The 25278-nt window shown below is 35.5% G+C and overlaps 1 protein-coding gene across 2 annotated transcripts in view; it reads left to right on the top strand.

Moving 5' to 3' along the window:
• The window catches only part of CNTN1 (contactin 1), a 257042-nt gene that overhangs the window by 112253 nt on the left and 119511 nt on the right, over positions 1–25278 (top strand). For both annotated transcript variants that reach the window (XM_024740425.1, XM_024740426.1), the window contains 8 exons: positions 689–861; positions 2611–2706; positions 9895–10101; positions 13425–13524; positions 13678–13859; positions 17087–17211; positions 17870–17987; positions 21700–21850. In XM_024740425.1, coding sequence (XP_024596193.1) covers positions 689–861; positions 2611–2706; positions 9895–10101; positions 13425–13524; positions 13678–13859; positions 17087–17211; positions 17870–17987; positions 21700–21850 — 1152 coding nt within the window. The remainder of the gene's footprint in view (positions 1–688; positions 862–2610; positions 2707–9894; positions 10102–13424; positions 13525–13677; positions 13860–17086; positions 17212–17869; positions 17988–21699; positions 21851–25278) is intronic.

The raw sequence follows: 25278 nt of genomic DNA on the forward strand, positions 1-25278 counted from the left end.
TTAATTGACAGCTATTTTATATATGCAATCTTCTCATCATCTCACCAAGAAACGTAGATTCCTGTTTCTAGTTGGTTTATTCATAACATCATCTCCATGTAAATATACCTTCAATAGTGTATTTGTGGCTTGGAAACGAAGACCCAGTTGACTTTAATCATGTTCAAATAGTGTGATCGACCTCTAGTGGTCAGAATATGACATTTACTGAGAAGAATCCTGATTTCAATTAGTATGTTTTTTTCAAAAATGACTCATATTTAGAATCAGATATTGATATTTTATTTCTGCTATAGGAATGTTTTTAATATTTTATACAACATATCTATATGCATTAATCTAAACTAGTGCATAAAAGGTTATCATTTATAATCCATGTATATCTGCTAAGAAACCAGTTTATGCAGCAAAATTCAATGAAATATTTGTCCTTTGGGATGCCTTATGAAAAAAAAGGAAATTATTCATACACTTGAACATTTACCTTTCTGTGCCTGAGCTGAATTATAAATCATGAGCCCAGAGGCACAGAATTATAGGATGTGAAGAAATACCACTCTGAGTCAACTACTTAATCATCTGATTTCACATGGAGCTATACTCATATTATTTTAGAACAATGTTAGCCCAGTACACTGTTTGCAGTCCTCTTGGCCTTTGATATGACATTTATCTCTTTTTTTCATAGATGGAGAATGAATAATGGGGATATTGATCTGACAAGTGATCGGTACAGTATGGTAGGAGGAAACCTTGTTATCAACAATCCTGACAAACAGAAAGATGCTGGAGTATATTACTGTTTAGCATCAAATAACTACGGAATGGTCAGAAGCACTGAAGCAACCTTGAGCTTTGGATGTAAGTAATTGTAACTTTAAAAAGGGCAAATGCATTTAGGCGAAGTGAAACTTAGATGTTATCATAAGAGTTTAACAAAAGGAGAAATCAAGAAAAAAAGAAAGTGAAGGACTCCATAGATGAGGTGTGTCTTACCAGATTAGTGGGCCTTAACTGTGTGGAGAAGAAAAAATTTCAGGAGAGCAAAATGTCATGAGGGGTGTTATGAATGTACTTGAAGTAGTGAAAGATAACACTGGAAAATAAACTAAGGCCATGTTCAAAAAGATCATGAATAAGTTTCTAAAGATTACTATCAATGGAAATGCTAAGCTATGCATTCTCAGTGGGGGTGATATCACCCCCAAGGTAGTGAAAATTGGTTTTTGTGGTACCATCTTAGATATTACAACATAATGGTCTATGGCTCTCCAACGCTCAGCCCCACCCAACAAAAGTTTTATTCCTTAGTATTTAATTTTTCTTGTTAAGAATAAATTAAATAAAATTTCTCATTTTGGGGGCAATAATAATGAAAAATATTTTGAGAAACATTGCACTAAACTAAAAGTTAGAGGTTATTCTGAAAGAAAAATGTGTATTGAGAGAGGAGCTGGACTAGGTGTTCTCTGTGCGTGATTTTATGTCAGCGTTTAAATATTCTGCAAAATGAATTATAGGATGAAAGTGACATTTTAAAAGGACCCAAGTGGTAGTGATTACCAGGAGGGAGTGAGACAGGGTCAGGAAGTGCAGTCCGATTAAATTGGTGTGGTGACAGTGGGAATGTAAATAATAAACTCAGTCCTTGAAGAAATACACAACAGATTGCATTGCATTGAAAGAAAAAGACCTTCAATATTTTCTTAAGGAAAGTCTAGTCAAAAGGCAGAAACATTCTGCTCTCTTTAAAATGGGATGGGCGCAAGTAAGACCAATTTCAAGGATGGGAGGAAGCATTTAAATTGTCGCTTCACATGCAGAGGTGACATTAAGTTATCCACAGTGAGATAGATGTCAGCTAAGTTTTGAGGACAGGGATGGCATTCCAGTGAGGCATCAGGACAAGAAAAGTAGACTTGAAGCGTTCTTTGCAAAAAGGTAGTTATTGGAATGATAAATTTTCAGGGACATAAGTATACTGAGAGAAGTAAAAACTAGATTTTATAATTCAAGTACTGATCACATGTAAGGAATAAGAGATGAGGCAAGACTGAAACAGAATGAGAACTAGTAAAACAAATGAAGAATCAAATAGTAGGCTATCAAAAAACCAAGCAAAATGTGAGTTCCAAATACACAGGATAGAGTAGAGGAAATAAAACAGGAAAACCCAGAATTTGGAAAAGAGCAAGAGATTGTTGACCTTAACATTCCTCATCTAGCATCCTGCCCTTCATCTTTATTCCTTCTCCCCATTGGAGTCCTCCCTAAAACTTTCTCTGGTAGAGCCCTGGGTTCGTCTGAACACACTATTTCCAGATACTCTTATGGAGATTCTTCCTAAATCTGAAACAAAGTTTAGGAAATGCTCAATCTTCAGGGTTGTCCAAATAGTTATCAAGTGCTACCAATGTCCATACTCTTCTGTAGTGTGTGCACATCCCAGTGTGTGTAAAAGAGAATTAATTGACTTTGATAGGTTTCACCAAACCAACAGAGAACTATTGTATCTAAAAGTGAGTTAGTAGCTGAAAAATAAACTTTAATGAGTATCAATCTTTCTATTGCCCAGAGAGTGAATGTTTTCCTTTTTGTTTTCATGATTAGATCTTGATCCTTTCCCACCTGAGGAACGTCCCGAGGTCAGAGTGAAAGAAGGGAAAGGAATGGTGTTGCTCTGTGACCCTCCATACCATTTCCCAGGTAAACTTAGCTCTTCTGTGATTATAAGCACCTAGGAAATGAAATGGGGAAGTTTCTGTTTTCTTTTTTTTTTGTTTTATTTTCTTAATAATAATGGAACATTTATAATTAAATAAGACTCAATATTTGTGTAACCTTCTAATGCATGACTTACTAGTGATTATAGATGCTTGCTTTTTTAATTCCTTAATAACTGAGCCTTAATTCCAAAAATCTATGGTCATTTCAGTTTATAAACAATATATATGTTGGATTATGTCCCTATTAAAGTTCCTGGTACACAGGAGAAAACACTGTAGATTTTCTACAAATGACCTCTGAAATAGAATAGTACCAAGGAAGAATATATAATCAACCATTTTATTAACAATTTAGCATCTACAGTATACTGTGAACTATAATTAAACACTAGAAAGGAATAAAGGCATAATAAATTATTAATCTCTGTAGGAGTACCAATCCAGAAGAAAGGAGCTAAATCAAATGTCATCTATTAGAAGATTCAACTTTTGAATACATGTTTTCAGTAATTTGATATGGCTAAAAGAAAAGCCACCAAAGTGTTAATTAAAAGATGAACACTGCATACATTTCACTTGTTTTATTTATCAAATATCCTCTTCAAACAATATATTAATACCACTTTTCTCACAGAAAAAAAATGTTTTGGGTTCTTATAGTTTTAATATTATGTCATAAAGACAGAAAATATTATGTCTTTAAATATCTCCACAGAGAATGATTCATAACAGGCTAGTATAAATCATTTTCTATGGAATATATTAGTATGGCATATATATACATACATATATATATATATATATACTATTCTAATTATGTATATATAAATTCAGATTGCTTTTTGATCATTTTCTTTCTAATAGCTATGGGAGAAAGATAATTAATTGATAAACATAGGAGGAATTTATGAATCCAAAATGTTGTAAAAAAAATTTCAAAGAGGGAGTAGTCTTTTTTTTGAAGAACTGACAAAATTATGGAAAAAAAAATCTTATCATGTTCATAGTGTTTCCCACAAACCGAATGATCATAAGTCACCAGTGTCTACATTTGACCATATTCAACACTGGATGGGCTTCATTCAATCACTCATTCACTCAACAAATCTCTTGCGAGCACTTGTTATGTATCAGGCACTGTTTACACCACAGAAATACCTCGGTGAGCAAAATAGAAAAAGCTACTCTCCCTCAGAGACCTTCTACAGGGAGAGAGACAATAGACAAGATAAATAGTTAATAGACATAGCATGTTAGATATTAATAGATACGTGAAAGGGAGAAAAAATAATCCAGTAAAGTGTGGAGAGGAAGATTTGAAGGGATGGCTAAACTTTTATAAAGGGCATCACTGAGATGGTAACTTTGAAATAAAGCCTGAAGGAAATGAAGAAGCTAAAATGAAGATATTTGATATATGCCAGATATATGCCACAGCAAGAACCAAGGTCCAAAATGGGAGTATGGAGGAAGACAAAGTGAGCCAGGTTGCTGAATGAGATACAGGGTAGCAAGGAATGAAATCAAAGGGATACAAGATAAGCCATCTACTTGGATGGGTGGAACCTTATAATCCATAGCAATTACATTGGCTTTTACTTTGAGTGAGAGTTACATTGAAGGGATTTAAGCAGAAGAGTCATATGACATCATTTAAGATATAGAAAGTTAAATCTGGCTACTGCTGTAAGAAAAGACTCAGGGGAGGGTAAAGGTGAAACCGGGAGATCAGTTCAAAGGTATTGCAATCATCTGGGCAATGAATGGTGGACCAGAGCAGTGGCACTGGAGGTGGAAAGAAATGGTTAAATTCAAGATATATTTTGAAGGAAAAGCCAAGAGGACTGGCTGGTAGACTTTCTGTGAGATATAAGAGAAAAACAGGAGTCAAGGATGACATCAAAGTTTTTGTCATGAGCTCTTGAGAGGATGCAGTTGCAATTGCCTGGAGGAATAGCTATGGACATAAGAGTGAGGTGCCTGATTTAAACTTTCAAAAGGAGCTGTCAGATTGGCATTTCTGTGAATGTGGAACCCAGGGGCAACATCTGAGCTAGGAATATCAGTTTGTGATACATCATTATATAGTTTTAAAAGCCATAGGAATGCGTGTGATAACTTAGAGAATTAGTACAAATAGAAAGGGGGAAAATGTCCAGGGAACAGGCTTTGAGATTTTTCTGAGATAAGTCTTGTTTTCAAGTCTCTGTGACATCTTTACTACTGTGCCGAATGAAGAATTTCATGGACCAAAACAATGTTGATAGAAGCTTCAAATCATTAAGCCAAATGACTAATTACCTCTTCATCCTGATAAAGATACATATGTTTATATGGGCAGGGGCAGGGCAGGGAATTAAGTAGGTCTTTTAAATAAGCCAGAGAAACACCATTAATCATAGAATAGAATCTGAGCAGCTCTTCATCTCCTTTTGTCCGCTTGTGTTCTTAGCGGATTATGACCGCTTTGAACATTAGACATGCCATCTTCAAACATAAGAATGTACATATGCTTCAAAACCATAATGTGTGTATGTATGTGTACTATTTTACCATCTCTGTGCCATAAATCTATCTTCCTCCTATAGGCAGTTAAGGTTTTGTGTTTGCAGTTTAAAACTTAATGGCGTTGAAGGTGTAAAGGAAACTGCCTTTGGATTCTGAGCCTTAAAGAATGTTATATACGCAACTATTTATAGTTGTCAAACCCTGCTGCTCTAGTTGGTGATCTGATAACCTAGGATTTAGTCCTTACTAAGTCAAGTCAACTTAGACATATCTACATCTCAATTTCCTTGTTTAAAATTTGGGAATAATAATTCCTGTGCCACCTACTTCATAGACCTTGTTGTGAGATTTAAATTTAATAATATATTTTTAAATGATAAAATGGATATATAATTAAAATGGATTATTATTAAAGTAAATAAAATACATTTAGTACATTTAGTATTTTGAACCTTATTATTAAAGCAAATAAAGTACTTCTTACTCTACTAAGAATTTTTTATTCACGATTATAGCAATATTGTCTTTCTCATTTATGCACAGGAAAAAGATCTAGAAGGGAAGTCTCATTGTTTACAATCCATTACATTTTTCTATGGATTTGGGTGTTCTACAGTTTCTTGCAAAGGGGATAACTCTGATTTGAACCAGTTTACTTATTTATCAAGAATACTTATACGTAACTATATCAGTACAGATGTTGATTCAATTTTATAACAACATTTGATATACAACGGATTGCCTAATGCCTAGCACAGAATAAGTGTCCAAAAAATATTTGAGGACTGAGAGAGTGAAAGAGTAAATAAATGTGTTCATTAAATTGGTGGATATTTAGTGATTACAATTTCATTAAAAGATTAATTTTCCTGTTAAGATTTTGTTTTATTAAATAGCAATCAATAATTCATGAATGTGTAAGACTTCCTAAACCCCTAGACCCTCAGAAAATGAAAACATGATGCTTTGTTTCTGGCCAATTTTCAGAACCATCAGAAATTGAGTTATACATCTCACAAAATAGAAATCATATATGTGCATATTAAGTGAGAGAATAAAGATGAAATCCATTGTTCAAAGGGTGGATACTATTGACAAAATATGGAATACCTAGTAATAGACATGGTGTGAATTTTTTTAATGAATAAGAAAGTGGGAATATTCCTAAGAAAAATAACTCATGAAATGGTGAACATGATATTGAATGAATCTCAATAGACTGAAAAGGTAAGCACAAAAAAAGACACGAATGCCAGAACATGGTAGGGAATATATGAGCCCATGGTATAAGTTGGTATAAATTTCTTTCTAAAAGAGTTTAATGTGTAGTTTACTGTGAGTATCAAAGAAAAATGAGAAGCTATAGTGATTTTATTGGTATAGGTAAATTCTGTTCTATTGAGGTTAATTAACAAAAAAAGTACAAATATCTTCTAAAAAGTTTGTGAATTATTCTTCCAGGGAACACTTAAGTACTTTAAATCTATTTCAAGGAGAAATATATATTATTTATCAAGGTTAGATAAGTGATGTATTTCAAAGTAATACAATGAAACTAGTCAAATGCAGTATAATTGGCCAAAACAAATCCCCCTGTAATATGGTCCAGACTCTCTTGAGGCAAAGGAAAAAACATCCCAGACATCTATCAATAAAAGTAATGTTTTTGAAACAGGTGCTGGTACTTATTACTTTTTCTAAAAAAGTAATTTTATAATAATTTTTTTTTAAGCCAGACAGCAGGGCTATGAGGAAAGCAGGTGTTGGCTTCTTCAGAGATGGTTAATTTTACCATCTGCATGGGGCAGGGGAAGACAGATAGATAATTGATTGAGCCCCTGTGAGAACTTGGTCAGGGTTTGGCTCTTGATTGCCTAAATTCAGTCTCATTCTTAAGTCCGAGCCGCAGGGCAGCTACCACACCAGTCGTGGAACCGTTTTGGTAGTTCTGGGGTGGAAAGGGAAGTTGGAAGGTCTTTTCTGCCTCCCTACTGCTCTATATCCCCGGGGAAGTCAACCAGCTAAAGCTCTGTGTCCCTGTTTAAAAATGGCAATAGCAATTCCTACCTTTATTTTAATGAGAAATGATAGCTTCCAACATATTGCAATTATTCTTTCATCCAAGTAGATGGCTTATCAATAGGCAAAAATTCGTTAAATAAATTTAGATTAACTATTAATATTACAAGTCCCATAAGGGCAAAGGCCAAATCTGTCTTGTTTAGTGACACATAGAAGATAACTCAGTAAACTGGAGAATCCACATTGGGCATTAAATCAGCCAGACCAGTTGCTCTGTAGTCCAACACTTATGTTTCTATCAACATCATGGAAATAACTTCTCTGACCTAGTGTTTCTCCCTTGAAGATTCAAATAGTAAAACATTATCCCATTCCTCTTTTCTAATGAGTGGTAAACAGAAAACTTCCTTAAAATTTACAGAAACTGAATAATATAGTAATTAAAATAGACTGACCAAAGTCATATTTAGTCTAGAATTAAAATACAGTTCTCCATATTCACATAACTATGGAGTACTCAGACTATTCTGAATACATTTTGTGTGTGGTATCCTGAAATCATTGTATAGCTAAGAAAATCCTTCTTCTGTAATGAAATCTATACTTCCCTGACTCTTTCTGACTTTTTGGAATTTAATTTCGTGCAGAAATCATTACAAAACTATTAATTTTCTTTTTAAGTGAGAATACAAAAAATATTTCAAAATTAGACAGGTTTACAGTTGTTAAAATATACTATAAATATTATTTTGGATCAAAGATTACATGGAATTATTTGTTGCCCAATTCCAAGAACCTGATTTTAGCAATTTAAGCAGTCCCCAAAGTTTCTTCTTATTTTGTTTCTCCTGTGGTTTTTACCTGACCTTGAATCAGCATAAGAATAACAATTAAGATAATAGAATCATTCACAGATATAAATGCCTAGAAAGATGTATGCTAACAATGATAACTCTGAGTTGGAGAATTATGGTGGTTTAATTTTCTTTCTCTTTTTAACTTTATCTGTATTTCCTATTATTTTAATAAAAATAAACTTCTATAATTAAAAAGTTAAGATGAAAAAACAGAATAATCATCTTCATTCGCTTTTATAATATTGTTAGAGAAAATTACATAGCTAATCTAAATGGAATCCCCTGGATTATTATTCTCAAGCATGCTGAATGTATATAGTGTGCAATTCTTATAGTTTTTCCTATTCAGCTCTCTTTCACACTCCCATTAGCAGCTTCACCAGTCACCTTGAGTTCTCTAAAGCAAAAGGGTATTATGTCACGATTTTTTCTGTGTGTGTGTGGTACGCGGGCCTCTCACCGCTGTGGCCTCTCCCGTTGTGGAGCACAGGCTCCGGACGCGCAGGCTCAGCGGCCATGGCTCACAGGCCCAGCCGCTCCGCGGCATGTGGTATCTTCCCGGGCCGGGGCACAAACCCGTATCCCCTGCATCGGCAGGCGGACTCTCAACCACTGCGCCACCAGGGAAGCCCCGTGTCACGATTATTTCATTTTTAAAAGATGATGACTTTCCACCATCTTACATCTAAAATCCTTTCTTACTTGAACTAAGAGATCCCCTCTTTTTCTGAGGTGATCTTCCTAGTGGCAGTTGTCTTCACATGGTTATGATGTTTTAAAGGGAATCAGCATATTGTGACTGAGAAATACGCATTGCCCAGAGTTCCCTCTTGCACATTACTGCTGCACATGACTACTGGGGGGTCATTCCTCAAAACTGGAAGGGGATACAGGAATAGAAAACTGCATGAAAAACAGCAATTTAATGAGGAAATTCAACTTTTGGCCTAGCCAGCCAGTATGTTTAGCCAAAGGAATTTCCTACAGTTAAAAGTTACCATATGATCTGCTTCCTAATATTTAAGAAAACAAATAAGATGCCTTCCTCGGGCTTCCCTGGTGGTGCAGTGGTTGAGAGTCCGCCTGCCGACGCAGGGGACACGGGTTCCTGCCCTGGTAAGGGAAGATACCACATGCCGTGGAGCGGCTAGGCCCGTGAGCCAAAAAAAAAAAGATGCCTTCCTCTGTTTCTGTAGTTTCCACTTTTTAATGTTGCCACAATAGGCTATGTAAACTCATTCCTAAATCAATCATTTAAAATAGGAGTATAAAAATAAAAAGATATAGAGCCACAGTATGGTTAGTAATCTTGATTTTATCTTTTAAATGCAGTAGGGAAGATGGAATTTGGAATTATTAGACCTGGATTCAGAATCCTAATTCTTCTTAGCCATGAAATTCTAAGCAAGTCATTTAACCTCTCTGAGTTTCGTTTTGCCCATCAATGAAATAAAAAATAAAAATTAGTAATCCATAAATAATTGAGAGAGAGATAGATATATTTGCTTAGCATCACTTTATACTCACTCAAACTACAGTAGCTTTTATAAAATTTTCAGTTTATCTTGGCCTATTTCCAACTTCTTGGCTCTACAAAAGCTTAGATTAGATTATGTGCTTATTACTAGAAAGCAAAATCTTTGCTTTTGGAGAAGAGATTAATACTTAGTCAACAATATTTTAAAAGCCTACATTAGGTTATGGGTTAGCTTATTATTAGAAAACAAAATCTTTGCTTTTGGAGAAGAGCTTAATACTTAGTCAACAATATTTTCTTCTAGATGATCTTAGCTACCGCTGGCTTCTAAATGAATTTCCTGTATTTATCACAATGGATAAACGAAGATTTGTGTCTCAGACAAATGGCAATCTCTACATTGCTAATGTTGAGGCATCAGACAAAGGGAATTATTCCTGCTTTGTATCCAGTCCCTCTATTACAAAGAGTGTGTTCAGTAAATTTATCCCACTCATTCCACTACCTGAACGTAAGTATCATATTTGTTCCTCTGTTTGTGCAAGTTTGTCTGCTTATGGCATACTTACAATAATGAAAAGAGATATCCAGTGGGGAGAACAGCTGACTGCTCTGTCAGAGCAAACAGAGGATACGTACTTTGTAAGCCTTGCCCTTCCTTAGTTTTTCCCATAGAGAAGATTTACATCATAAAACTGTCCCTAAGGTGGTTGAGTTTGGACTGGTTGCCTCTAGCTCAGGGAATGCATAGAGAACCAATCAATTCATTAGCAAAATACCAGTATATCATTTACAATGGGAATCACCAGCAACTGCTTTTTGTTTCATGTCCAATCCTACTTCTTAGTAAATTCATGAAAGAGAATGAATGATTAGATCAAAACAAACTATAGTGATTACAGAATTGGGGGGCGGGGGGAAGAAGGCAATTGGATTATTTTGATATTTTTAAGGAACTATTTACATGAAGCAAATAAGCATATAAATTGCTTTTCTACTGTAAGTAGTGTAGGGTATGACTACCGTGGTGCCATATTTGATGACCACTAACATTCTTGACTGGCCTTTTCTCAGGCTTCAATTGAATGAACTGCATTCCATTTTTTAATGTAGCACTTCCTAAGAAATCAGATCACAATATGTTTTCTTACTTCACATTATTTTTATCTCAGTCCTGCTGCTACACTCATATCGCTGAGTTCAAGCTTTTGAAGAAATACTGGCACTGTTGTTGGCAGACTTAGGTTTGGTTCCTACCACTAACCCTAAGTTGTATATAACAACGGGGAAAAGTCCATCATACCACAAATATTCTATTTTTATTATTCTTCTCAAGATAGCAGTCACATGGTTAGAATTCAATAAATATCTTCTGATTTTCTGGCTGTTTTCCCCTCGCAAATCTTAGGAGATACTCTCACCACTACTTCGCAGAGTGAAAAGGAGCTATCATGTAAAAAATTCCCTAATTTTCTTCCCTATGCTTCCCTCGAAATTCCGTGCTTCTTTCTTTCTCGGTGGAAGAAGTGCTTCTCCTGTTGCTCAGGCTGCTTCCTCCAGTTGCCCTGGTTCACAGTCCATTTGATTCATTTAAGGACATCACTACATCACTCTTTCCTTTCTTTTCTGAATCTTCAAACTCTCCTCCATTCCTTTCCCTCTGCATATTATTTTGTATTCAATGAATAAGTGAAACCACTTCTTATTTGCTAAATCCAAAAGATATTTTCAGGCCTGATACTGTATGAATTTTGACACTTGTTGATCTCTCTGCCTCTCTTGAACTCTCCCTTCTTTTCCTATTTTTTCTGACTACTTCTGCCTCCGCTCATCTCCCACCTGCCTTGCTGACAAATTCTATGCAGTATCCTTCATCAGATCTTCCTCCTTCTAATATTTCTTTCTAATCTTTTTCCAAATATTCTCACTCATTTACACCTTTTTCTCTAGTAGCCCTATGTGATGACTTCAAATTTGCATCTCCAAAACTTTTCCCTATATTTAATCCTGAATTCTACCTACATCCTGGGCTTGACACACAGAAAGTTCCCAAGGATGTTAAGTTTGAAATATTCGAAGCACATCTTTTATCTCCTCTCTAAACCTCCTCTTCTGGTGTTCTTCATCTCATTTAGCAGTACTGTCATATTTCTCATTTAGCAATAATTCAGGGGAGCATTTTTAATCATCAACTCCTCTCCACTGCCATCCTCAGGACAGTGAGCACAGCGGTTCCCATTTAGGACATAAGCACTTGGGAAATTTGAGGAAAATGTGGAACCCAAAGATAGTGATTCAGCAGACCTAGGATGTGACCCATCCTAGACCCCTAGGATGTGATCTGCAGGATCAACGAGCATCCCAGGTGATTCTGATTAATTGGATTTTTGATCTGTACCTTGAGAAAACATTGATCCAAGGGGCAGTTCTTTTGATTTTGCCTGTAAAATACAACTTGGATCTGCCCTTTCCTTTCTATTCTCACTGCAACTGTGCCCTCGTTTAGTCCCTCATCTATTTTTCTGAATTTATGAAACACACTCCCTTAGATCTCTGACTCGCTATTTTTCTTCTCCATAGTCTTTCCTTTAAAACTGACAAGTTCTTCTACTTAAACCAAAATTAAGATTCATATTACTTCTTTTATCAAAACCTATTAGTAGTTACCCATTGAGGAAATTAGCTTCAAAATCTTTAATAACACAGTTTCAAGTCTTCTATGTTGTAGGTTCAAGCTCATCTTCAACTACATATGCTTCAATATCATTTTGATTCCTAGACCTTTTATAATTCCCTGCACACTTCTGAAGTTGTGTCATAATATGCTATTTCCTCAACTTGAACTGGTCTGGTTCAAATGCCCTCTTTGCTTGAAGTTCCCTTGGCCCCTATATAATTCCAACAATCCTTTTTGGCTGCCACTCTTTCAGAGCATTTACTTTAGTTTTGGCTTGTATTTCAGGTCTTTGTGTATCTATTTGTCTTTCTAGTGTTATACAGTGTAAAATACACACTCATGTTGTGATACTAAACAGTGTGTTTAGCCTTTCTGAGCCTATTTCTTCCACTGTAAGATAGAGGGAATTACATCCTTCAATACCGACATGCTAAAGAAGTGTTGTCATTGATGAACATGGTGATGTTTAAATAAACAATTTTCTTCTTTCCTTCTCTCCTTCCCTCTTTTAAAATTGTTTTCTCTTTGCCTTCATCTCTATGGACACTCCTTTATTCTTTTCTTCCTCTTTCTTCCCTTGCCTCTTTCTTTTGCACTCTTCTCTCTTCTTTCTTCCCTTATCCCTCATTTCCTTCCTTTTTCTCTTTTTTCCTGATTCCCATAGAGTACCTGGTAGATCCAAGTTGTATTTTAAAGGCAGAATCAAAAGGAATGCCCCTTGGGTCAATGTTTTCTCAAGGTACAGATCAAAAATCCAATTTATCAGAATCGCCTGGGATGCTCGTTTCATACGTATTTTATGCTTGTTTTATACCTATTTGATGCTTCCTAAAGAATTGTTGAATTTTATGCTTGTTTTACACCTATTTGATGCTTCTTAAAGAATTATTGAATTTTTTAGTGATTTGAGTCAAATTGGTTACACCGTAGTCAGAATGAGCCAATATGATTGAAAATTCTTAATAAAATTCATACTGTATGCATACTATGCATAAATAAACAAATCTGTACATTGTGACATGATCAGATATTTTCCAGTACTTGTACAGAGAAAAGTCTTCCATACTGAAGCAATTCTAATCCTATAAAAACCACAATGTTAAACAAATGCTACTCTACTTACTAATTAGTTGATATTTTTGTTTTTCTTAAATTAGGAACAACAAAACCATATCCTGCTGATATTGTAGTTCAGTTCAAGGACATATATGCATTGATGGGCCAAAATGTGACTTTAGAATGTTTTGCACTTGGCAAGTAAGTATACTCACAGTTTTTATTAACATATATAGAAATACATTAAATTTTGTATTGTTAGGAAATAAATGTTGTAAATGTTTAGCTATAAACATAGAGTAAATTGTCTTTTAAGAATTGTGGACCATTAGCTCTTACTTTCTCCTATTTAAGTCCTGTTCCTGATATCCGTTGGCGGAAGGTCCTAGAACCAATGCCAAGCACGGCTGAGATCAGCACCTCTGGAGCTGTCCTGAAGATCTTCAATATTCAGCTAGAAGATGAAGGCACATATGAATGTGAGGCTGAGAACATTAGAGGAAAGGATAAACACCAGGCAAGAATTTATGTTCAAGGTAGAGATATTGTTTTAATTTTCCATACATTTAATCAATATCTTATTGAAAGCCACTTTCATATTTGAAAAACTAGCATAAAATGATTAGTTTAAAAATAGTGATGTGAATTACATTATGCAAAAGGATAAAATATTCATCTTTATGTCTAATTAAGTCACAAATATGAGTATATAAGTTAAGAATTTGTGCCACTGGTATCATAGGGACACCAATGGATCAATAGTAGTGTTATTGATAATTTTCAGAAAATATAATTCATATAGTTTGTAGACTTTCTTCAAGCTCTCTTTTTCATTTGTACAAGAACCTAGGCATTATGACTTAGTTTAACCCAGTGGCTCACAAACTTTAGCATGTTTTAAAATTATCTGGGGGCTCATTAAAAACACAAATTGCTGGTTCCCACCCTCAGAGTTTCTGAGTTAGAAGGTCTATTTGGGACCCAAGAATTTGTATTTCTAACAAATTCTTGAGAGATGTTGATGTTACTGGTTCAGGACCCACACTTAGAGAACAACCAGTCTAAGGAAAAGTTTTCTTTAATACAATTTTCTTGGCACAAGTGTTTGATTCTCACACATTAAAATAAGCTTATGTTTGGGAGGAGAGAATGCTGTTTCTCGGTCAATGCTTGAAACTTTTCAGGCTGAAATCATCCCTACAAATACATTCACAAATCCACAATGTGAAGTTTGCAGGTCTAAATAAACATCTAAATAAACATCTAAGTCTTCAACAAGTGTATGCTAAGTGTGTCCTCAGAGGCAGACACTATGAGAGGAGCAAGGACTTAAAGGAAATATTCTGTCCTTGAGGAATTCATACTCTAGTCATATCATACAAAACCCCCAAATTTATACAAGCATATAGAGTCAAATAAATATATACCCCCAATATATATAATTATAAAGAAAATAGTGAGAGTGCGATATGGAAAATTACATAAGATATTGATAAAGCATATGGCAAAGGGGTACCTTAGTCTCATCAAAAAGATACATGATAGGAAAAACTGGAGATGATGTCAGCTGAACTGGAATACCTGAAGGCTGAAAGGGTACCGTGACAGGGTCAAGTCCAACCCCTACCCCTATCTCTCAGACCCCAGGCCTCTGTCTATATCGGAATAAAGTAAGTGTCTCCGATGACCCAGGATTTGCAGCCTCACCACCACCATCTCATAAAGTCCACTAAGATTAGGATCATTTTACCTTCACCCTGTGCATTTCATTTGCCTTATAAAGCCCTTGGACCCCAGGGCCTCCTTATGACCTGCACTTTAATACCCACAGAGCTCTGCACATGTCCTATTTAGTCTCTATTTCCCCCTCATTCCCAACTTCTGAAGTCTTTATACTATGCTTCTAGAGCACATAGTCCATTATCAGAATCCCCTATATTCTCAACTTCTTTGAACATTCCCTTTATTCTCTTGCTCTAACTGAAACTTGGCTCTCCCTTAAAGACACTTTCCCCTGTAGACCACTCAAGCAGTGGCTGATTTTTCTTTCACAGCCCTCATCCCCAGGAGCGACCGGCAGTACTGCCAGTACCTGCCTCCCTGCTCTTCACTGCCATTGCTAGACTATCTTTCTTTTCCTTTAATCATCCAGTTTACAATCTTATGTCAGGTCACCCCTCCCCACTCATTGCCTTAAGATTTTCACTATTGACAACTCTCACCAACTACAACTCTACTCCTGACTTCATTCTTGATGACATAAAATCATGTAGACTAGGGTCTTCCCTGGTGGCGCAGTGGTTGAGAGTCTGCCTGCCAGTGCAGGGAACACGTGTTCGAGCCCTGGTCTGGGAGGATCCCACATGCCGCAGAGCAACTGGGCCTGTGAGCCACAACTACTGAGCCTGCGCCTCTGGAGCCTGTGCTCCGCAACAAGAGAGGCCGCGACAGTGAGAGGCCTGCGTACCACGATGAAGAGTGGCTCCCGCTCACTGCAACTAGAGAAAGTCCTCACACAGAAACGAAGACCCAACACAGCCAAAACTAAATAAATTAATTAATTTTTAAAAAATCAGGTAGACTATAATAACTTTTCCAATAGTTTGCCCTCTCAGTTCCTTTGAACTCCTTTCCTCCAATGATCTTGTCCTACAACCTTCCTCAGCAACTCACTCCCACTGCCATGCTTCAGACCTTACTGTTACCAAGTTAAAATCCCTTTACGATCTCAAGTTCAAGCATTTCACTCTGATCACCACTTTCAAGCTCCAATACCCAGATTCCTACAATCCTTTGAATTTACCAGCAACTATAATCAGTTAATCTTACTCTGTTTTAACTTACTCTGACGTCCCTAACCCTGCCCATCTCTTTCCTAAATCTGGGTTCAATCATTATCGTTCCCCTGCCCACCTGCTCAGCTCACCTTCCTCTCTCCACTTTGCCTTACTACCTTAGCAAAGGCTAATCCTGGAAAAATCTAGCTCTCTGCCTTAGTGCCAGAACCAAGGAACTTGAATATGACTTGAGATGAGCACTACCAGGCTGATTAGCCCATTTTGAATTAAGCATCATTAACTTTAAATGGACCCTTAATGTCGCCTGGCAACTAGACTACATTTCTCCAGATTCACTTACCTCTCACTCTCTTAGATGACCATTTCATGCCTTCATGATTTCCTTCAAACCCACAGTACCTCCTCCTTCAACCTTCCTCTCAGCTAATAACTTGGCTTCCTATTTCACAGAGAAAAAGGTAGTAATTAAATTGGAGCTTTCACAAACTCCCACTCCACATCTACTGACACCTACTTCTCTACTCTTATCTCTTTATATTCTAGATTCAGCTGCTCTCTGAGGTCAACATCTCCACTTGTACCCTAGACTCTACCCCTCTTACATAATAAATTAACACATAATTCTTTAAAACCTTATATATAATTTTGAAAGATTTACATTATAAGAAAAAGATAAATTATTTTAGTGCTATTCGTGAATTAGCTTTCCAACAAAACGTGGTTCACAAATAGAAAAACAATTATGAATTTAATTACAGTTACCTAGTGCTGTAATATTGTAAGATAAAGTTAACCTGCTGACCTGTAGAAATACAATTTCACTGACTCTATCCTTGATTTTATGACACACAGAGTATTTGATGTATTTTCTAGAGGAAGATCAACTAAGTGTAATATTTGTCCTCTTGAGATGATGATGAATGTTGACTTGCATTTGACAATTTTCAATGTTCTTTACTTTTAAGCATTTCCTGAGTGGGTAGAACACATCAATGACACAGAGGTGGATATAGGCAGTGATCTCTACTGGCCTTGTGTGGCCACAGGGAAGCCCATCCCTACCATCCGATGGCTGAAAAATGGATATTTGGTATGTATGTTCAAGTGCTTTGCAGTTCTTGAGCCTATGTTCCAGTAACATTTCTGGGTGATCCTGGGATAAAGTTAGCAGGAGTGTCAATAGATTAAGGGCATCTAGCCCCTGAAATATAAAAGTCTCCTTTAAAAGAAAAAACCAGAAAGTGAACATAAAGTGTCTTTTTTCAGCTTAAACATTTTCTGTAATCTTATGTCTACCTTCTCTCTCTCTCTCCTTGTTGTTTCCTTTGTTCCACTTTTCACCCTCTTCCTATGCATCCATCTCTACTACCTGATATTGTCCTCTTTTTCTTGCCACTGTTTCCCTGACCCCACAGAAACAGAGGTAAGAATGAAGGTCCTACCTTTAGCCCTGGGGACAAGTAGCAGCAGTGGGGTCCTTCTCTACCTTCCCACTGTAATCTCCCAGCTGGGCCAAGAGGGAAAAAGGTGGACTCTCTTCTCTGTAGGATGACTAGAACAAGAGCCACTGGGCATGGTAAGTGGGTTTTACTTCCCCATACCATGAAAACCTCACTCCACTAGACTTAGTTAACAGTGGGGGCAAAAATAATGTACCTAAATGCAAAGACAACCAAGCCCAAACCCAAATGAAACCATTTCTATTAAAGTCTATCAAGAAAATGTGTTTCACTTTGTGTTCTTTCCAGTATCATAGAGGGGAATTGAGACTGTATGACGTGACCTTTGAAAATGCTGGCATGTATCAGTGCATAGCTGAAAATACACATGGAGCCATTTATGCAAACGCGGAGTTGAAGATCTTGGGTCAGTATTATTTCTGGTTTCTGTTAACAATCAGCAAGAAAGCAACATGTTAAAATGATCTTTCATTATACACAGATTATATTTAATTTCACATTACTTTCTTGAATTAGAAGTTAAACTTTTCTAAAATGTGGTTTGAAATAGAATGATATTATTATTTTCCTTTCATTCATGAACAGTAAATAAATTGGAGGCAACATGGAGTATAAAGGTTTTTAAGACTTTTTTAATGGTAAAGCAAACTTTACACATGCCAATTTTTATGTCTTGTTCTCTCCTGTGTTTGGGCAGCTAAACACTGCCAGGACATCACTTAGTGAAGATTGATGCTTCCGCAATGCCTGTGAGCCAGCCTCAGATGAGTGTTTAGCACTTGGTAGCTTTATCAGTCCCTGGGTCCCTGGGTTAAAATTGCTATTGAAAACCTTCGAGACATTCCTCAATCCCCTTACCCCACACTCACTCCTACTTTCATATTACTTTCTTACTTCTCCATGAAAATTGAAAACCACTGAAATAAAATATTTCAACTTCCCATCCCTCTTCAAAACTATCTGAATCTTTACTACACTTGTCCTTTTGATACTCTTTATCCAGAGGACGATGTATCTTGTTCCAAAATAATCCCTTTATCTCTGCCCTCAACAGACATCCTTTCTTCGTGTGCATGTGTGTGTGTGTGTGTGTGTGTGTGTGTGTGTGTGTGTGTGTGCATATCCTCAGGCTGCCTCTCTTTCTGGTCATGCTTTCCTCTTGAATTCTCCTCTCTTTTGTCCTTGGTGATGCCATGCTCTGATACCTCCCAGATTATTTTGTCTTGATCGCCTTCATTTTCCTTTTTACCCCTTCCCTGCTCAGTTGGAAATCTTGCTCTCTTCTAGAGTTCCATTCCTCTGGTTGCATTCCATTTTCTTACTCATTCTTTCATGTATTTTATAATATTATTCCTCAATTATTATTATTTTTAAATTTTTTAAAAAACCTGGATGATATCTTCTTTGCCCATTAACTATCAAGGACCCCTTAATTTATACATCTGGCCCAGAATTTTATCCTCAGCTTCAAGCTCACTATAAAATCTTCTTGGTAGAAATGGTCATCTGGGTAACTTCACAGATATCCCAAACTCAGCATGTCTGAAACCGAATTATTTCTCACTCATTCACATCATCTCCTCCTGAAACATTTACTGTTCTAAAGAATGACACAATCCACTACATACTTTCCCCCCATTACATCTATTAAATTTCTCATTTTTATCCCATAAATCTCTGAGATTTTTTACTTTCTTCTTATTTTCATTACAACTACTTTAATTAAAAGTATCATGTCCTTTTCATACTATCATGTCATTTTCATACTATTTGAAGTGGCTGTCACCAAGTTTAGGAATATTGTAAGTAATGAATCAGGTGGGCAGGATTTCTCTGCTAGAAATGATTACTGAAATGATAAAACAATGACTCAGTGCAGTCTCTTTTATTCTTGAAACACCAAAGGGAAATTTTTTAAAACATTGGTATCACTGCAACTTGAGTAACACTAAAAACACATGAAAGACACTGAGACAGTTATAAGAAAGTATTAAAGAAAGCTATCTTTAAAAAGAGTTGAGGCCTTCTTGATTTTAACTTTTCCTGCCTCTTCTTATAATGCTGAGTATCATATTCCATTTCTTCCCCCTAAAGTCAAAATTCCTTGCTAATATATTTAATCTAGTTTCTTTGGGTATCAAGGAAACATTTAGGCTTAGGCTTCATACCCTATCACTTTGGTATGAAATGCAATGAAATCATTTTGACTCTTAGAGAAGATATGAGGTGAATTTCAATTCCTTCCAAATGTAAATGCTTTTGTTTTCTGTTAAAATTTCTTGTTAATTGTTATATATTACAAGAGAAAATGAAAATTTAACAGCTCAGACTGAAAGATCTTTCTGTCTTCAAACCTAAATCTTGCAATCATTAATCTATTAAGGCAGTAATTAAGCAAATTGATCATTTTGAGACTGAGATTAATTCCTGACCATCTTTATATTTGTTTCAATCTATTTTTGTTTATTACCTTTAGGAACAGTGTTTCTCTCTCTTCTTTCCTGAGTTATTTAGTTAATTCATTTATTCATCCACCAAATGATTATTGAGTGCTTACTCTGCACCAGATACTAGTCTGTAATAGGCTCAATAAAGAACAAAAGAACAAACAACAAAAAAATATATATATGTATGTATACGTGAACATGGTCTAGATTCTGTCACTAGAAATTCAAACATTAGGTAAGCATGGGTCATTTAAATGACTGCACCAAATCAACGATTTTATTAAGATTGAACAGATTCAGAAAAAAGTCTTATTTTCTAGATAAATTTAGACTTTCTAAATATAATCCGATGAAAATTTCTCTCATTTTATAAGCAATATGTCACCCACAATATTTATTTAGCCTATACAAAATACCACATGCTGTGTTAGGTGTACAACACAGGTTGGTTGTTTACTTATTTATTTCCAATTATAAAAACTCAGACTAAAAGAACAATGGGATAACCTAAATCAGTTTTATAAAAAGTGTGTTCTTCAGAGCTTGTTAGAAGTGCTGAATCTCAGGTCCACCCCAGATCTATTAAATAGCATTTTACCAAGATCCTCAGATGATTATGTTGCACAAATAAAATTTGAGAATCATGGGACTAGATGATGAAGGGTCAAGACCTGGATAAAGATATACTTAGGCCTAGAAAAGCCCCCAGAAAGGACAGTTTTATAGATGATTGGGATGTGTGGAAATAAAAAGATGGAATCCTCCTGGAGTCTGCAAAATGACAAAGAGATTGAGAAATGAGCTAGATGTGGGGAAACTAAAGAAAATTAGAGCATATCATCAAGAGAGTAATATATTTTGAGACTCTATAGCCTGTTTTCATAATTATTGATCTGTACTTTGAAGTAAGGATGAGCTACAGGTGCATTATGTACTTCTCAATTAATTGAAAACATCATTCCCATAACTGTTTGTAGGTTGGTCCTGAAGGCAGGGATCTCTCTGTTTATTAAGGCATCTCATAGTGTCTGCATGCAGTTAGTGCTCAATAAATGTTTGTATAATGAAGGAGGAGTCATATTGTTTACTGAAAAGAGCATGCTTGCAAATCAGACAGATCTAGATTCAAATGTAAATCCCATTTTATACCTTACTGCCTGTGGCACCTTTGGCAAATTATATAATCTTAATAGATATCAGTTCTTTCATCTGTAAGCTGGGGACAGTTCATTCAAAGTGTGACTATGATTACAGATTATGAATATGTGTCAATATTAATAATTGCTCAATTTCCTCTATCCTTTCACTTAACTTCCCTTGTGCAACTGAGTCAAGACACTTGAATTAGGTATTACCTTCAAGGTAAATATTCATACAGCATTTGATTACAACTTAAATGTGTGATAATTAATCAATTATCACCAAGAATTATACATTTAAAATGGGTAAATTTTTGATAAGTAAAATATACCTCAATAAAGTTTTAAATAAAAGAAAACAATTATTATTATTAGGCATGGAATGTCTGTTGGTCATTGCTGATAACATTTGGTGAGATTAATCTTTTCTATTGATTATTAATCAAAAGGGAATAAAAGATGCTATAGTATAGAAGAAACTTCTGTTTCTTTTTTTAGCAAAAGAGACAAATAATAGTTTACTTTCTTTTAGCTTTGGCTCCAACTTTTGAAATGAATCCTATGAAGAAAAAGATCCTGGCTGCTAAAGGAGGAAGAGTTATAATTGAATGCAAACCTAAAGCTGCACCCAAACCAAAATTTTTATGGAGTAAAGGTACAGAGCGGCTTGTCAATAGCAGCAGGTCAGTCCAGAAACTGGAAATCCGATTACAACTCAGTACTTGGGAAAGTTTACTTTGTAGAGAACTTGTTTTCATATTCATAGTGTAAATAATTTTTGTTCTAACTTTTCTCCCCAGAAGATATCACAGCTCTAAGGTAAACAGAAATGCCCATCACTGTCAGTACCTATTATAAACAGAATTCAATTTTTAGACTTCTAGAGTTTATAAGGAATTTTAAAAATTGAGGCTCAGAGGTTTGTGACAAATTGCCCAAGGCCACAAAACTAATTAACTATGGGAAATAAAATAGGGTCTTTATAATTTTTCCCCTAACAAGGGCTTCTATAGCCATTCATATTTGATTTAATTTTATGCAATTAGCCTATTAAATATTTCAGTAGGGAAATAAAAGGTGATTTTAAAGTACAAATCACCTCTTCCCTCTTCTGAAGTGAACAGGAACTTCTAATCTTCCTAACTATCTATGGGGAGAAGGAATGTTGGGAAAGAGGAGAATTGGGATGTGAAGGTTGGGGAGCAGCAAATATTTCAAGCAGGGAGCACAGCCTGTGCAAAGGCCCTAAGGCAGAGAGCAGAGGATGTATAAGGAATGTAAGAACTAAAACCAACATGGCTGTCTTTAGAATAAAATGGAGAACAGTTTTAAGGGATGACACATAGTAAGCCAGGTCATTAGTAACAACATTTTCTGTGGCTTCATCTAAGAGTAGTAGAAATCTGTCTAAAGACTTAAATAAGGGAGGAAAAAAGTAGTTTTTGCCTTTAAAAAAGTATTCTAGCAAAAGTATAAAAGATAAATCTTTACAGTAATCCAACAAAGAATGTAAGGTGGGTGTTATCTCTGTTTTGATGTATCTAAAGCCTGGAAAGGTTAAAGTGACCTTCTGAAAATGTATCAGTCATCTCCAAGCCAGAACTTGAACTTGTGCCATGCTGATATGGAATGAACACATGGCAACACAGTTTTCTTACTAGAATAATCACAAGTATGGTTGTGCATGAGACAAAGCTGTGGTTGGGGAAGGGTGTGCAAGGACAGCAGCTGCTTCCCTGAATACATTAAATTCTATAGGTAATATGTCTGACTAAGATTTATTAACACTTTAACAAAATGATACTAGAAGAATCAATGTTAAAGGAAAAGTCAATCTGTGCAATACAGGGTTGAAGCTTTAGCAGTCAGATAATGAGTGATGCAGACCATGATCATAAGGTAGTTCCAATTTTAGCTATTCACTACTGCAACAGCCTAGAGCATAGCATTCCCTATTGGCTGCACTATTAGCTCTCTCTCCTTAATGAAAAGAATTTTGCTCTGATTCTGATGAGGACTCATGCCATGGGCCTCTGCAACCACAAATTTCTCAGAACCATGCTTCATGGATTTGTTTTTCCTAAATACCAACATGTGTTCAAAAAAAGAAAAGTCTAGCTCCTAAAATCTTATTATTCTAGTCCTGTCAATATTTTTAAAGTATTTGAATCAAATTGTATGACCTTTTGATGAAAGAGTCTATAAATCTAATTTTTGCTCACTATGTTAACCCATTAGTAGCTCAGATTATTTAAGTATCTCTTTATTATAGATTTGGTATTTCATGTAAAAATAAGTTTGAATGTTATAAAATAGTATGTATTAAGAAAAGTTAAACTAATAATTACTTTTAGAGAAATATTTCTGTTGAAAATAATATTCAAGGAGTAACTGAATAACTGTCTTTGAGCATAACTATAATCTCATTCTGATTAATATAATTACCTAAAAACTGTTCCACATTACTAAGTTATCTCTGTGCCTGGTAAATGGTTTGTAAAATGGCATATGCAGTACTTGCAATCAGGAGAGAGGAAACATAAATCTTGATAAGTTGTAATTAAGTTCTCAATTGTATGATTTTATTTAAGGTTAAAATTATATGCATTCTCCAATAGAATTTCTTTGTAGTTGTTCATTTATAACCAATGGACTGCTATCAACTCTAAAATGGTCTTTATCTGAACCTTTTATATGAGAGTCTCTCCAAGATTCTTTTCTACCCCAGAGTTGGTGTGCTTTAAACATTAACAAATAAGATGGAGGTTATACTGGAATAATTTTGGCAACAATAAGTGACTACTTTATTAAAGACCAGATGGTTCATGGCTTGTTTGACTGTTTATCTATATGATCTAATCTGAAAATAAGGATAAGATTCTGATAATTTAACTACATTGACTTTAGAATATGGATCATTATTCAAAAACATCAAGTTCCCTAAATACTCTTACTGAAAGTAATTTTAATGTCATGGACAAAGTACCTGAAAGTGTAGGTGAGCTGAACAACACAAGGAAGTATACCCTTTAAAGATGACAATGATCAATTGAGAGCTAATATATGTGAGAAAACTAAGAATATAATGTGGGTTTTAGAAAGATTAATTGTTGCTATTGTTCTTTCCATTGCAACTTGATGATAATTTTCATTGCTTTACGTACAAAATAATTAAATGGGGTGGGGGTGGAAAATTGGCTAAGGACTTACACTAGAGCTTAGTGAGAAAAAATGAGACATATTAATGTTAGTACTGTGTTAATATGAGTTCTATGAGAAGCAGATGACAATGCGGGATTTGCCATGCAAGAGATTTATTAATGGCAATGCCTAGGAAGGAAAACAGAGAAGACTCTTGGTGAAGCCTGGGACAGCCATCTGAGATTCAGGTCTGCTTCCAAATGAAGGGGAAAGGGAAGGAAGGAAGAAAGGCTGGGTAGAAATGGACTGCAGTGCAGATTTAATAGAGTGTGGTAAGACCACTGGAAAGCGTTCCAGCTAAAAATGCCCATCAGAGGAGCCTGATGTCTACTTGGAATATGCAGCCTTAAAATTCCTCCTGGACTCAGTCATTGGCTGAGAGCAACCTGTGGAAAGTGTTGTTTTGGCTCAAACACAGTGATGGATTTCTGAGTGCAGCAGCTAGAGCTGTGGATCAGTTACACTCCTCACAGTGAGAGAACATAGAGGGACATTGGCATAGCTTCCACAATATCAAATAATTACTTTTATGTTTATGTTTATATTATGCTATTACATTATTTCTTCAATAAATAAAAAGTATTCTGAAATGAGCTTAAGTTGGAACTGGGGAGTTAAAGACGAGCAAGGAAATTATGGAATATATTCTTGATGAAATTTTTGGTGTTTTCTTATATGGAGATTTTTATTAATAAAGTATGTATGTAGTAATTGTCCTTTATGAAGCTCTGCTCTTAAAATGGAATATATGGAGAATTGTTGGCATGTGTTTGTACAAAGCTTCAGAGATAAATTAAGGTTTTGGAAATTATATATTTAAGGAAAGTAAAAATCAGATCTAAATAGACATTTCTGCAAAGAAGACATACAGACGGCCAACAGGTAAATGAAAAGATGCTCAGCATTGCTA

The sequence above is a fragment of the Neophocaena asiaeorientalis genome, unplaced genomic scaffold (genome assembly GCF_003031525.2).
Source record: "Neophocaena asiaeorientalis asiaeorientalis breed wild unplaced genomic scaffold, Neophocaena_asiaeorientalis_V1.1 scaffold340, whole genome shotgun sequence".
Taxonomy (NCBI): Eukaryota; Metazoa; Chordata; class Mammalia; order Artiodactyla; family Phocoenidae; genus Neophocaena; species Neophocaena asiaeorientalis.